This window comes from Mesocricetus auratus, unplaced genomic scaffold, assembly GCF_017639785.1.
Source record: "Mesocricetus auratus isolate SY011 unplaced genomic scaffold, BCM_Maur_2.0 Super-Scaffold_100022, whole genome shotgun sequence".
In the NCBI taxonomy this organism is placed as follows: domain Eukaryota; kingdom Metazoa; phylum Chordata; class Mammalia; order Rodentia; family Cricetidae; genus Mesocricetus; species Mesocricetus auratus.
In genome coordinates this window covers 37,251,304-37,266,532 of record NW_024429203.1, presented here as the reverse complement: position 1 = coordinate 37,266,532, position 15,229 = coordinate 37,251,304, and the positions used below count along the sequence as shown (strand labels likewise).

The window sequence follows — 15,229 nt, the reverse complement described above, 5'->3', positions numbered from 1 at the left end:
CTGATAAGATACAGGGGGTTATTCCAATTTTTTTGTATCTGTGGAGATTTGCTATGTTTCCTATTATGTGGTCAATTTTAGAGAAGGTTCCATGTGGTGCCAAGAAGAAGGTATATCCCTTTGTATTTGGGTGGAATGTTCTATAGATGTCTGTTAAACCCAGTTGGGTCATAACTTCTATTAGTTCTTTTGTTTCTTTGTTAAGTTTCTGTCTGGAGGTCCTGTCTAGCGGTGAGAGCGGAGTGTTGAAGTCTCCTACTATTAGTGTGTGAGATTTTATGTGCATTTTGAGCTTTAGTAATGTTTCTTTCACGAATGTAGGTGCCTTTGTATTTGGGGCGTAGATGTTTAAAACTGAGACTTCGTCTTGATGTATTTTTCCTTTGATGAATATGAAGTGTCCTTCTTCATCTCTTTTGATTGATTTTAATTTGAAGTCTAATTTGTTAGATATTAGGATTGCTACACCCGCTCGTTTCTTGGGACCGTTTGATTGGAAGATCTTTTCCCAACCCTTTACTCTGAGATAACGTCTGTCTTTGATGTTGAGATGTGTTTCTTGTATGCAGCAGAAGGAAGGGTTCTGTCTTCATATCCATTCTGCTAGTCTGTGTCTTTTTATAGGCAAGTTAAGGCCATTGACATTGAGGGATATTAATGACCATTGACTGGTGATCCTTGCTTGTGCTTGATTTATTGTTAGTGAAGTTATTTTGTGTAGTTTCTTCTCCCTTTTTCTTTTGGTGTTTTGTAAAGTGTCATTATATATTGCCTGTGTCTTTGTGAATGTAGTTATCTTCCTTGGCTCTAGGTTTTCCTTCTAGCATTTTCTGTAGAGCTGGATTCATGGATACGTATTGTTTAAATCTGGCTTTGTCCTGGAATATTTTGTTTTCTCCATCTATGGTAATTGAGAGCTTTGCTGGATATAGTAGTCTGGGCTGGCATCCTTGTTCCCTTAGCGTTTGTAGGACATCTTTCCAGGATCTTCTGGCTTTCATCGTTTCCATTGAGAAGTCAGGTGTAATTCGGATAGGTCTGCCTTTGTATGTTACTTGGCCTTTTTCTTTAGCTGCTCTTAATATTTTCTCTTTACTCTGTAGGTTTGATGTTTTGATTATTATATGGCGAGATGACTTCTTTTTCTGGTCGAGCCTATTTGGTGTTCTGTAAGATTCTTGTACTTTCATAGGCATATCTTTCTTTAGGTTAGGGAAATTTTCTTCTATGATTTTGTTGAATATGTTTTCTGTACCTTTAAGTTGAATTTCTTCACCTTCTTCTATACCTATTATTCTCAGGTTTGGCTTCTTCACGGTGTCCCATATTTCCTGGATATTTTGTGTTAAGGATTTGTTGGTTTTGAGATTTTCTTTGGTTGACGACTCTATATCCTCTAATGAGTCTTCAACACCTGAGATTCTCTCTTCTATCTCTTGTATTCTGTTGGTGATACTTGCATCTGTAGTTCCTGGTCGTTTACCCAGCTTTTCTATTTCCAGCATCCCTTCATTTTGTGTTTTCTTTATCGTTTCTATTTCAGCTTTCAATCCTTCAACTGTTTGAGTTGTTTCCTTAATTTTTTTTTTTGGTTGTTCTTTCTTGGTGCTCTTTAGATTCTTTGAGAGATTTGTTTATTTCTTGAATTTTTCCCCCATTTCATGGATTTTTTTGTTTGTTTTTTCTTCTATTTCTTTAAGGGATTTCCTCGTTTCTTCTTTGAGGGTCTCCATCATCTTCATGAAATAATTTTTAAGGTCTGTCTCCTCTTCTTCGTCTATGTAGTGCTTTTTGGGTCTTGCTGGTGTTGGATCCCTGGATTCTGGTGGGGTCATGTTGCTGTTTCTATTGCTGAGTGATCTCTTATTCTGTCTTCTTCCCATCTCTTCTTTCAGTGGGTGCTGGTGGGGTCTTTCCGTCTCCACTGGTCTCCTTCCTTCCTGCAGCTGAAGCTGGGGATGCTGACACAGAGTTTGGGTCCTGGTAGGGCTGATGTCTTTCCTGAAGCTGGTCTCACTGGGGTTGGGGTCTTGGAATTGTTGACTTCTTTGCTGTGTGGGCAGGTCTCCTGAAGCTGTACTCGCTGGGGTTGGGGTCTTGGAAGGGCTGATGTCTTTCCTGAAGCTGGACTCACTGGGGTTGGGGTCTTGGAAGGGCTGATGTCTTTCCTGAAGCTGGACTCGCTGGGGTTGGGGTCTTGGAGGGGCTGATGTCTTTCCTGTGTGGGCGGGTCTTCTGGATGCCGGGCGGCCCCGAAGATCAAGGGGGATGGGGGAAGGGCGGGCGGTCCCTGCCTGAGACCCAATCTCACCTAAAGCTGGACTAGCTCAATTCATTTACTTTTAAAAATACTAACTTGATAAATTAGAATGTAACTGAAAAAACACTTAAAAATCAAGCAGGAAAATAAGACAGCATAGGTATAAAGCTGGACTAAGAGCTCCACTTGTTTATTCTGTTTCTTTCCTTTCTCTGTTTTTATGTAAATATGATATTTTAGATCTTACCTGTACAAGATTATACAAAGAAAATAAGTTGCTTATGATGACAAGATGCCAGTATAAATCAAAGACGGGTGTAGACAGGTGTCTGTTCACAGCATCCTACCTAGTTCAGGTTCATGTCCACCATGTACACTTCTCAGATAGCCTTCTGAGTTACATAGTAAAGAAGTCTTTTCCGAAAGTACTATGGGATGCTTTCTCAGGAAACATTTACTTCTGTTCAATTTCAGTTTGTTGTTGTTTTTTTTTTTTTTGACAGGTCTTACTTATATGTATATAATTCAGGCTGGCCTGGAACTTAGTGTATAGCTCAGGGCAGTCTCAAATTTGTAGTCCTGCAGTTTTGGCCTCTCTAGATTGGGATTACTGATACTACATCATTCCTGTCCATAGTAGTTTTTTACTTAGAGCTAATTTGCATTCAAGAAGGGAAATAATTCTTACACCTAACAGTAGTTTATTTCCTAATCTGTATGCATCTAACCTTACATTTCCCTCTAAAACCTCTTCTGGGACTTCTGATGTTTTCATTCAGACAAAATTCTTAGGAGATAAATCTAGACTCAAGGAAACATGTCCAAGCTGTGACCATTGATTGCGTGCACCCTTGGATAGATATTATGCATCCCAACACAAAATCATAGACTCAAAACATGAGGGGTTTTTTTTTTTTTTGGTAGTTTCTCTTAATATGGCTCTCAAGCATGCATTTTTGTAGATGACAACATCATGTCACATACCTGCTTTTATATCCCCTCAGTTAATCATTGGAGATTTTTTTAATTAAAATTTTGGGGTTTTTTTTCGTGTTTGTATTTTGTTTTGTTTTGAGACGACCTCATGGTGTAACTCTTGATGCCCCTAAACTCACTATAGACCAGACTGGCCTCTAATTCACAGATATCCCCCTGTCTCTGTCTCCCAAGTGCTGAAATTAAAGATGTGTATCACCAAACCCAGTAAGTTAGAATTCTTTTTGACTGGCCATTAAATAAGTAACATGGTGAAGCTTCAAGTACTATGAGCTCCTCTTTCTACAGTGCAATTAGGTTTAATAGTGTAAACAGTTAAGGCCAGCCCTTTGATGTGTTCAGTCTTTTCCTTGTACTGCTTTTTCTTAGAGTATAGTTATTCACTGGCAGCCACCTTCTTCAGCCACACAAAATGGGCAGATAACTGGCTACAAGATTCGCTATCGAAAGGCCTCCCGAAAAAGTGATGTCACTGAGACCTTGGTAACTGGGACACAGCTGTCTCAGCTGATTGAAGGTAAACTGCTTTGATTATAGTCAATGGCTAAAAAGTGTTCTTTCTTGACTTTAAATTATGCTAGTTTAAAACTTCTCTAAGCAGTTGTTTTATGTAAACAAACTAAAAATGGTTCTCAAATTTATAATAATAATGTTTTTAACTTGATACAAGTTAATGGAAAATCTCTGAGGGGTTGAATTGTGTTTGATTATTTTCTTTTTACTGTCTCATTTTCTGAGTATATAACAATTAACTTTGTAATCTAAAAATGTAAGACAGACTTTACTCAGCCTAGTTGGTGACAAAACTTGTTATAATGTGCCAAACTCATGTGACCTGCAGAGTATTTGGATAGCTGCAGTACTATAATTACATTTATTGCTATGGACAGTGTAAAGTTTTAGAAAATTCTATCAGAAATACTTTTGTATAATTTTCCTTTTATATATAACAGAACAAGAAGCATATCTTAGAAAAATCAACCTAAATGCCTATCTAATAAAGGATCATTCTATAGATGAGTAGAAATTCTTGTTCTTATACAGCTATGAGAAATAAGAGTTGGCTAAACAAGGACAGGACTCCTTTAGAGGAGAATCTTGAGAAGCTGAATCATAAGGCCAGTGTAACTGTAGAATCTAGGCATTGCTGACTAATCATGACAAAGCAGTGGCTTTTGCCTTCATTAGTCAGCATGCCTAGGTTGGTTGTGCTCAGCAGCAGCTGAACTAAGTGTTATCCAAAACCTCTATAGACTAAAGGATAGCTATTCTATATAAGCATGTCCCCAAGCATGAAAACAAGAACTGATTCTTGAAATCTTGAAGCATTAACCTGAAGCTTGCTAATGGAATATGCAATATAAATTACTAAGAGTTTGTATCAGACATTGAATTATACAATTAATCTATAGCTGGTTGTTGCAGGACTTGGCACACCTTACTGTATCTTTATGTTTACTGTGTGCCTTAGTTTTGCTTTTTAAACTCTCAGTTATTTAGAGGGGAGAGGAAAAGCCCTTTCATATATTACCCTTCCAGAGGGCAAGGAATGATAACTGAATAATTGGTTACTTTCAGATCTTTATTGAGCCATGTTTGTTTTTATTCTAAGGTTTTAAAAGAAAATGTGCAGTCCTCTTTAGCACTTTCTGACAATATGATAATGGGTAAAGGAACCTGGAGAGATGGCTCAGTGATTAAGGGCACTGACTTTTCTTCTAGAGGACCTGGGTTAGATTCTCAGTACCCACATGGTGGTCCACAACAGTCTATCTCCAGTCTCAGGGAATCAGATACCCCCTTCTGATGTTAACAGGCACAGGTGTGATGCATAGACAAACATATAGGTAAAACACCCATACATATAAGATAATAAATAAAAATAAAATTTTTAATTGGGAGGTAAATTGACTTAAACCCACCATTTGTTCCTCTTTCTGTCCTTGCTTGTTTATAGTCAGACAGATATAGGATGGCACATACAGAGCAGAGCCTTCTGTCTCTTCTCACCATATGCCAGTGTTGGTTACCTTAGCTACAGCATACCTTGCATCCCAGCCTAGCTACTTACATTCTTAATATCTGTCTTTATTGGGGTTTCTGTACTGTGCAGCTGTCCAAAGATCACAATTATTTGCATATAGAGAGGTAGGATAATATTAATAACCCTAATGATCAGTATCTTGTATTTAAGTACTTTAAAGATAGATGTGTGAATGGATGCATAACTCATCACATTAGCTATCATCCTGCTTTGTAGGTAGATTTTTATATGTGAATCTTTGTTGCCTTTGCATTGGTAAATTTTTCACTTTATTAAAGCTGGTAGTAAATAAAGAATTGCATAATATGAAAGTTTGGGTTTTCTTTACTTACTATAAATACATTTCGGCAACTGGCTATTGAAAAATAGATTTCTAGGCCATATTTGATGTTTAAATTATTTCTGCTGTGGTTATAACAGGTCTCAAAGAACAGAGGTAGGAGTTACATCTTTACATTCTTTTCTGGGTTTTTGTGTCTTCTGAAGCCAGCTGATTTTGTTCCTTTGTAACAACCCTTTCATTATCTTTGGTCATGGCTTCCTTTTTAACAAAGTTGAGTGTATTGTATTAAGTAATCCCAGAGTTGCCTTTATGCTCTTAAACAAAAACAAAACAAAACAAAAAACCCACCTCTAACTTCCTGGGAGGGTTAGTCATTGCTGTTGTCTCCTAGGTGGTGTGGGCACTGAGAGCTCCCCTGTTTTGTATATTGCTTGTTACTTATTTTGCTTGTTCTTTATGAACTTACACTTTATTAAGCTGTGAACTGAGTAGGTAAGATGTTTCATTCTATAGGAGACTACTAGTTTTTTGTCTCCCAGAGCTCTTGTTTCAGCTTATCTCTTTTGTTGTTTGATTCTCAGGTCTTGATCGGGGGACAGAATATAACTTTCGAGTGGCTGCTCTTACAGTCAATGGTACAGGCCCAGCAACTGACTGGCTGTCTGCTGAGACTTTTGAAAGTGACCTAGATGGTAAGATTAAACAGTAAGGAATAATGGCACTTGATAGATAGATATTAGCTATCACCTGTGAGTCCGATTAGAAAGCCACTGACTTTGGCTTTGTCTGTGGACGTTGGTGTTGTTCTGTTGTTCCTATGAAACAACAGAACTCCCAAAGTGGTTGTTGTTCTGCAGACATTGTAAAAGAGTATCAGAGTGAACAGACTCAGAACAGTAAAATGTACAGATATTTTGATTTTTTTTTTGCTGAGGCAATAAGTAAATAGATAATCTTAAATTTAAGGCTGAGCCACATCCATTGTGTCATATTTCATTTGCAGCTCCCTTTTTCCTGAGTCCTGAAGACCTTGTACTTTTTCTCAACTTTCTTAGTTCAATATGTAAGTTCAGATGGTTGTGTGTAGTTAGTTCCTGAGTCAGTTGGACTTCAGTGACATTTTTTTCTGGATCACTGACTTTCTAGGGAAATAAATAATTGTGCCATTGTTGTAATATGATATTTGATTGACACGTTGACAGCAGGTTTCTAATTTGTTGATGACATACCTTTCTCATTACACCTATAGAGTTTAGGGAATAGAATGGGCTATATTTTACTGTAGCTACAGGTTCTCTTTGAATTCTTGATCTAAAGGGGAAAGATGTAGCACAAAAACCCAAATTATGGGGGTCTAAGCTAAAGATCAGAGAAGCAAAGCAGCCAAGCCACCAGAGAGCTCTTACCTCTACCAAAGCTGGGGCAATCCTGTTATCAGTGTGGCTGGAGACTAATTGCTAGTGGCTGGAGATTGAATGCTCTGCTTCTATCTTATATACCTCTCTAGTGCTGGAATTAAAGGTGTGTGACACCACTGCTCAGCTTCTATGGATGTGGCTAGCTTTGCATTCTAATCTTCAGTGACTTTATTAGATAATAAACAATATATCACCACAGGAAGAAATTTATTAAAACCCAATATTTTTACCAAAGGATAATGAAACATTCTACAGGAAACTACATCTCATTTTCATTTCTACTTTCCTTCTCAGAAACTCGTGTTCCTGAAGTGCCTAGCTCTCTTCATGTCCGTCCACTTGTCACTAGCATCGTAGTAAGCTGGACTCCTCCAGAGAACCAGAACATTGTAGTTCGAGGTTATGCCATTGGTTATGGCATTGGCAGCCCTCACGCACAGACCATCAAAGTGGATTATAAACAGCGTTATTACACCATTGAAAACCTGGGTATGTTTGCTAAGTAAAAGAGATAATCATAATCATGCATGTGATTTCTTTCTTTCATCACATTATAATTTTATTTTTACAGAAAACTTGTAGAAAGAATTTTTCCATATTCTTAGATTCTTCACCTGGGTTATGCAGGATTAACATTTTTCCACATTTCCTTTGTCCTTTTCTGTTTTCCTTTATGCACATTTCCCCTGAAGCATAAAATCAGTTGCATACTCTCACTAATTATAGCTTTAACATGAAATTGTATTAAAATTGTTCTAAGTAGCCTATTTGTTGAAATAAACACACTGAAGTTGAGACAGAATTTTCATATTTGACATCTTTCTCGCCACTGTCCTTGATGACAAAAAGAAAATGCAGTTTTCTTGTTCAGGGTTCATGTTTAGTCATCATCTTGTTAGCTTTTGATTTAGAACCAGTTCTGTGTTGTGTGTTTCTCTGATCTTGGTGAATGACATTTAAACATACATAAATAGACCATTTATGTCCCTAAGATTAGGCTTGCCTAGCATTTTCACATTACCTCTAAGTTCACACACTTTGGGAGGGAATGCTATAATGTTGGGTTTTTGTCAGCGCTGCCATGTATTACACACAGAGAATGTTATCTGATGCTTAATATCACTTTCCTTTGTAATTAATATGTGTTTCATTAAGGAGATACCTTTATTTCTTGCAAGTATCTTGTTTCACATCAGACTCATCTACTAGTTTTAGCGTATGTATGTATGTATGTGTATATGCATACATATACACTAGGTTGTTACTGGTGAATCTTAAGATTCCAGTAGACTCTTTTATACAAATTGAAAAAAAACCAATAAAATTGGAAAGGTAAGCCACAAATGTGAAGAAAATATCAGCTACTCAAATATCTGACAGAGTTTGAGACTAGAATATATAAAAATTCTTATAACTGATTAAAAAGAAAACCCAGTCAAAATGAGCAGAAGATTTGGATAGACTATACAAAAGAAGACATGAGTGGACAGGAAAGATGTGTGGGTAGTCAATAAAGAAGATACATGGGTGGGAAATATACATGTTAAAAGATGCTCAGCACTGTTGTCAGAATTGCAAATGTAAAATCTCAAAGAAATACCACTGCACATCCTCTAGAATTTCCACAGTTGCTGTTAAAAATATTGATAATACAACTACTTTGTAAAAGAAAGGCTTCTTATAAAGTTAGTCATACAATTTAACAATCCCATTTGTATAAAATTAACTAAGATAAATGAAAACACATACCCAATTAAAAGTTTAAAAAAATATGCTTTACTTATAGTAAAGGTGGAAGGGGGAAGTGTTACAAATTTCCATCAACAAGTTAATAGTAAATTGTATTATATCCTTTCATGGAAACTCCTCAGTAATTAAAAGGAATTGGCTATCAGTACATATAGCAGCAGAAATGAGTCTAATAAACGTGATGAGTAAAAAGCCAAACACAAGATAATGCATGGTTTGTTATATTTTTATGAAATTACAAAATAGGCAAAACTTATCTACAAGTGACAAATTATGACCAGTGGTTGCATAGAATACCAAGTACTAAGAACTGATAGCAAGAGCATAACTACTTGGAAATGTCTTATTTTCTCTATTTCAGTATTGATTACATGGGTATATAAATTTATCAAAACTTACTATCCATTTAAATGTACTTATTTTAGCTAATTATATCTCACTTAATTTTAAAAGCAAAAATCAGAAATATGAATTCTTATAATAATGAGTTATGGACAAACAAGATGACACATATACACATAAATAAATGTAATTTTTAAAGTTAATATAACAATAACATAATAATGAATTGAGTTGGGTGGGTATAACTGCTTTTCCAAATTGGATTGTCATTGTTAATATTTTTCTCAAAGACTTGTCTCTTAATTAATAATCCCAGCTAATGAATTTTTTTCATTCAAATCTTTGCTGTTTTAAACACCTTTCCTAAGAATAGCTTTAAGTGTCTGACAAATGAGTTACCAAATCTTTTATGGAAGAAAATAAGCAGTAGTTTATAAATGTAGGCTTCTTTCTAAAAATAGACAGTTCAACTAAACCCAGGAGGCTTCTCCACATGATAGTAGTCTTACATGAAATTGTTGGATACCAAAACCAAAGCATTTCAGTGGATAAAAGTATCCCTGTGATGACCAGCCTCCTGCTGTTTCCATTATAAAACTTCTGAAATAAAAGTCCTTTGCAATCAGTCAGGACTTAGTCCTTGACTTCCTGGACCTTTCAGTCTAATAGAGGAACCAAAGTAAAACACAAGAAACAGTGAAATGAGTTGAAGTGAAGTGTGTTCAGAGAGGGAAAAACTGAACAAGGCACATAGAAATTTAGCTGGGCTTGAAAGATTGAACCAGAATAGTGTTTGAAACAGAGCAGCAAGATGGAACACCAACTAAAAATCTATTTTGAGCTTGTTTTTGTTTTTTAAGACATGGTTTCTCTATGTAGCTTTGGAGCCTGTCCTAGAACTTGATCTGTAGGCCAGGCTGACCTCAAACTTACAGAAATTCTCCTGCCTCTGCCTCCTGAGTGCTGAGATTAAGGACGTATGCCACCAATGCACAGCTATTTTGAGCTTTTGAAGTAACATAAACCACATAAGGTTTTCCACCTTAGAAAACTTCGACTGCCACAGAATTTTATGGACTAAAAACCTATATTTTTACTTACAAAACTGAACTTTGGAGTTACCCATACTAAACTTTGTCTGGATCAAATACATGATATTAGGATCTCCTACGTCTCTTGGTAAAGGTGAATGTTGTTCAGTCTGTTGCTTAATGCCCCCTTTTTGAATTTAAAAAGAACAATTTGAAGGATTCCCTTAGAACCATGGTTCTCAGCCTTCCTAACACTGCAACCCTTTAATACAGTTCCTCATGTTGTGGTGACCCCAACCATAAAATTAATTTGTGGATATTTCTTAACTTTAATTTTACTACTCTTATGAATTGTAAATTTCTGAGATGCAGGATATTTGATACATGACCCTATGGAGGTTGAGACCCACAGATTGAGAAACACTGCCTTAGAGAGCTTGTTCTCTTAATCTCCTTGCAGAATTACCTATAGACCATCAAATCCTGAGTTATGTCTTGTCTAATCAAGGAGTTAGCTGCTCTGGATTAGGAGGTTCCCTGGAATGTTGATGACATTTGCCACTCTCAGTTTATTTCCTGCCTCTTTACCTTAGCTGTTGCGGTCAGAGCAGGAAGGGATTTAATTTCAAGCTGCACCTTAGGGCTTCTGGTACTCAAAAGCCTTATAGACTCCAGAAGAGAAAGAACCTCCACTCTAAAGACTAAATCCAGGAAATTGATGCAAAAGCCATTTTTTGTACTATATGTATTTCCACATCTCTTCATATCCCAAAATAAGCAATCCCATTTTTAAAAAACTATAAACTTTTTATGAATTTTTCCACGATTAGATAGTCACTCTTATATTTCTTAAATACTGTAGAAAACATTAAAAATTGTTTTGATTTCTTTCTTTTTCCTCAGATCCAAGCTCTCATTATGTGATTACCCTGAAAGCATTCAACAATGTTGGTGAAGGCATCCCCCTTTATGAGAGTGCTGTGACCAGACCTCACACAGGTAGGGTATTCTCTGTCTCTTTTGGTCATCTGCATTTTCCCAACTGCTTATGTAGAGTATGACTCAGGGGTCTCCCTGATGGATGTTCATGAAGGAATAATACATGGCAACTTGGACTGCAGACTTGGAATGAGTAATAGGCTAGCTTCTATGTGCAGAGTTCTATTAGTTCCTGTTTTGCATGTTTAAACTATTTTCTGTCATGTAAGCTGTGTAGATATATACATGTTTTTAATGTGTTAGAATCTAGAATATATAGTTTTTCATCCTTTAGACAGGGTATAACTATAATGAATCAAAAAAGTGAAAGGCACTATATATGTGTGTGTGTATAGTGCATTTCACTTTTGATATATTTGTGTGTATATACACATGTAATATAGGTTACACATCATAGCATAACAGTAAGTGTGCATATATATATATGTATATATATATAAATATGTTGGTAAAGCTAACATTTATCTAAAGTCAGATATCTGAGTTGGTTAGGAAAGTATTTCTTGTGTGCCCTTCATGAAGTTCATATAAAGGAATAAAATTAAAGGCACTACCTTTATATTTATTATAAGAGATCAGTAGTCACTGTTTTCTTTATACTTTAATATCTTTAAAATATTATAAATATAATGTAAAATTTCTGTACTTTTGTAAAACTCCTAATTTAGATCTGAAAAAAATTGGATATGAGAAAATATATTCAAGTTAGTATAATAGAGTTGTGAACTTTTTAACAGTCCTAGAGCTGTTAAGTGTTGAGATGGCTCAGTGGTAAAGAGCACTTGTTCTTCCACAGGACCTGAATCCCATTTCCAGCACCTTCATAGCAGCTCACAACCATCCACAACTCCAGTTTTAGGAGTCTGACCCCCTCTTCTGTTCTCTGAGAGCACAAGGCACATACATGGTGCACATATACATGCAGGCAAAACACTCACAGACATAATTTTTATAAAGAGTCCTAAGTACAAAATAATTTTTTTGTAAATGCATTTCTCCATTTGTTGACCATAACTTTGAGTCTGTATCATAAGCTGTCTTCAGGATGCTTTAAGTAACTTTACAGACTTGGCCATGTTCTTATTAAAAGATAATCTTTGTCCCTTTTTTTAAAGGCTTTACTTCATACAAGTGTCATGACTCCATGTTTGATAATTCTGGGCTGTGTACCTACAACTTAAAAATTCTGTTAGAAATAGTTTCAATGTTCCAGAAAAAAAATATTCAAAAATTGACTTTTACCTTCTTAAATTGAATACAATAGAAAAAAATTACTTTCTTTCACATGGTTTAAGGGTGCAGAAATATTATAAATATACAAGGAAATGCTTCTAAGTCATGTAACCTGGTTATTTTACCCAAGAGTTAGCATATATAAGATGTTCCTTAGAAAATAATTATTCCTGCATCTGAAGATTCATTGTAACTAATTAGTATGTATTCTGACAAGTCTTAGAACAAAACCCTGTAGGCTGCCTCCTGTTAGTTTTAGTATTCATTGTGAAGTGAATACACACATGAAGACTATTTCTTTAGTGTAGCAATTATTCATAAACAAGGACTATATCATTTCCAGTTTTTAGTTATGTAGAAAACCAGCCACTATAACTAAATGGGGAAACAGCATTTAAAACCTGAACTTTTAAAATAAAAGAGCATGCATATATTTAGAAAACCTGGCTAGGAATTGGGAAAACCCAAAGGTCCCACTGCACTTCAGCTGTGGCCTTTGATGATTTTTTTTTTTTAACTCTGGTCTCTGTTTTGCAATAAAAAATGCATTTGCTATGTTGAACACAGCCTATAGTATGCTCTTCCTTTCATTAAACAAGTACTGTGACCTCTAAAATTTGTCAGTGCTGTGCCACTTGAATCCATGGTAATTATGGCATTGACCTTACCTGATGTGGGGACTTGTTCTCTACCTTATTCTGACTGCTAGAGAAAATACAGCAGGCAGTGCAACATGGTATCAGTTTACCTTCTCTTAAGGAAGAGGAGTCTTTGGGTTTATTCAGCTGTGAGCAATATCTCTAATGCCTCTGCAGTCAAGATAACAGCAAGTTTCAATTTGCTTAACCATATACTGGCATTCAACTTTGAGAGTTCAGTGATTGGTACTAGTAACTCATGTCCCATGCAGTCATATTGACTAAACTCTCAAACATGTCATGGAAATTATACTCTGGATTTTAAGAGCAGTTTTTGTTTGCTTATGATCCTTTGATAGCAGGTAATGTTTTCAATTGATTCAAGAAAATTCAAGCATTTGTATGTTAACACGATCACTCAGTTATCATTTTTCAGTGTTTTTAGAGTATGGTTGAGAATATAGTTAAGTACTAATTTGCTTAACATTTTCCTACAATTCTTTTCCTTAAAAAAAAAAGTAACACAGTAGAAGTATTCTTCTGAATGAATGAGGGCTTCTATTAACTCTGGATTTTCTTTCTTTTTCTCCATTTCTCATCTTTCATTCCATTATATTCCCCTGCATTCCCTTTTATTTTTGTTTATGTTAAAATGCCACTTCCCTTTCTTAATTACTTTTTACCCAGACACTTCTGAAGTTGATTTATTTGTTATTAATGCTCCATACACTCCAGTGCCAGATCCCACTCCCATGATGCCACCAGTGGGAGTTCAGGCTTCCATTCTGAGTCATGACACCATAAGGATTACATGGGCGGACAACTCCCTGCCCAAACAACAGAAGATTACAGATTCCCGCTACTATACAGTCCGGTGGAAGACCAATATCCCAGCAAACACCAAGTATAAGGTACTTATGCTATGGGTGAATAAATGTGATTAGTGGTATTTTTCTTTTTTTAAAGTTCTTGATTCATGTTTTAAAGTTCTTGATTCATACTTTTCCAGAATGCAAATGCAACAACTTTAAGCTATTTGGTTACTGGTTTAAAACCAAATACACTATATGAATTCTCTGTGATGGTGACCAAAGGTAGAAGGTCAAGCACATGGAGTATGACAGCTCATGGGGCTACCTTTGAATTAGGTATGTATAATACAAATCCATATCACATGGCATTTCTTCTCTTTGTAAGTTATGAAAGCCTGTGGAAGCCCATGATGTTGTGGCACATTCTTTTACTATGCAAGGGTAGTGCACATATTGACATCTCTACAGAACCCAGTGGACAGCTGCATTTGAATTGTATTTGCCATTTCAACTATTATGGATGTTTGGATGTTTTGCTAGAACATTGGTAAACATCAGAATAATATAATGCAAGAAAGACTAGGTTTTAGAAATTAAAAGACTTGAATTCATTCTCAGGTCAACCATCTACTGACTGTGCTCTCGAGCATCTCATCATCTAATCCCTCTGAATCTCAGTTTCTTAAATTTTGGGTGGGAGTGATAATCACTGTCTTTTCTACTTTAGAAGATTATTTTAAGGTAAAATGAAGAACAGATGGGAAAGCTTGTGGGTAGATACAAGAGATTATTGTCATTAATCCTGCTTTACTGGTAAATTGAAATTGAAAGAAATGAAGTGACCTGTCCTTGACCAAGCAGTTGCTCAGCCATGCTTGCCTGGTCTGAACGCTTTGCCGGTAGCCCAGTGCTGTCTTGGAAAGTAGCTCTATAAGATTCTTTTTTGTTGGTGGTGGTGTTTGTTTGGTTTTTTTTTTTTTTTTTTTTGAGAGAGAGAGAGAGGGTTTCTCTGTCCTGGAACTCGCTCTGTAGACCAGGCTGGCCTCGAACTCACAGAGATCCACCTGCGTCTGCCTCCTGAGTGCTGGAGTTAAAGGTGTGCCCCACCACACTCAGCTCCTCTGTGCTAAGAACATCTTTTTGCTTTACTTCCAGCTTATTGACTTATAAGTAAAATTCTTATTTTCCCTTATTTGTTTCACTAGGCTTTTCCATATTGGAACTCCAGTGTTTTAGGAAGTGACAATTTGAAGGAATACCTGATTTGAGCATTTTCCTACTCTTATGTTACATTTAAAGTTCTCAGGCATAATGTAGAAAAGCCATCTTTTGTTGGCTTTTCTGATAATGAACAGCTTATGTTTAGAGCAGTAATGTCAGCACTTGGAGCTTTGCTTTCAGTGTAAGCTTAAATGAAAAATACC

General features: G+C 36.1%; 1 protein-coding gene across 8 annotated transcripts in view; it reads left to right on the top strand.

Moving 5' to 3' along the window:
* Neo1 (neogenin 1) overlaps window positions 1–15,229 on the top strand; it is a 165,292-nt gene that overhangs the window by 119,966 nt on the left and 30,097 nt on the right. For 6 of the 8 annotated variants that reach the window (XM_013112950.3, XM_013112951.3, XM_013112949.3 and 3 more), the window contains exons 13-18: window positions 3,626–3,773; window positions 6,165–6,275; window positions 7,296–7,490; window positions 11,027–11,122; window positions 13,681–13,904; window positions 14,003–14,141. In XM_013112950.3, coding sequence (XP_012968404.1) covers window positions 3,626–3,773; window positions 6,165–6,275; window positions 7,296–7,490; window positions 11,027–11,122; window positions 13,681–13,904; window positions 14,003–14,141 — 913 coding nt within the window. The remainder of the gene's footprint in view (window positions 1–3,625; window positions 3,774–6,164; window positions 6,276–7,295; window positions 7,491–11,026; window positions 11,123–13,680; window positions 13,905–14,002; window positions 14,142–15,229) is intronic. The other 2 variants (XM_005069629.4, XM_013112947.3) reach the window with 1 other exon arrangement.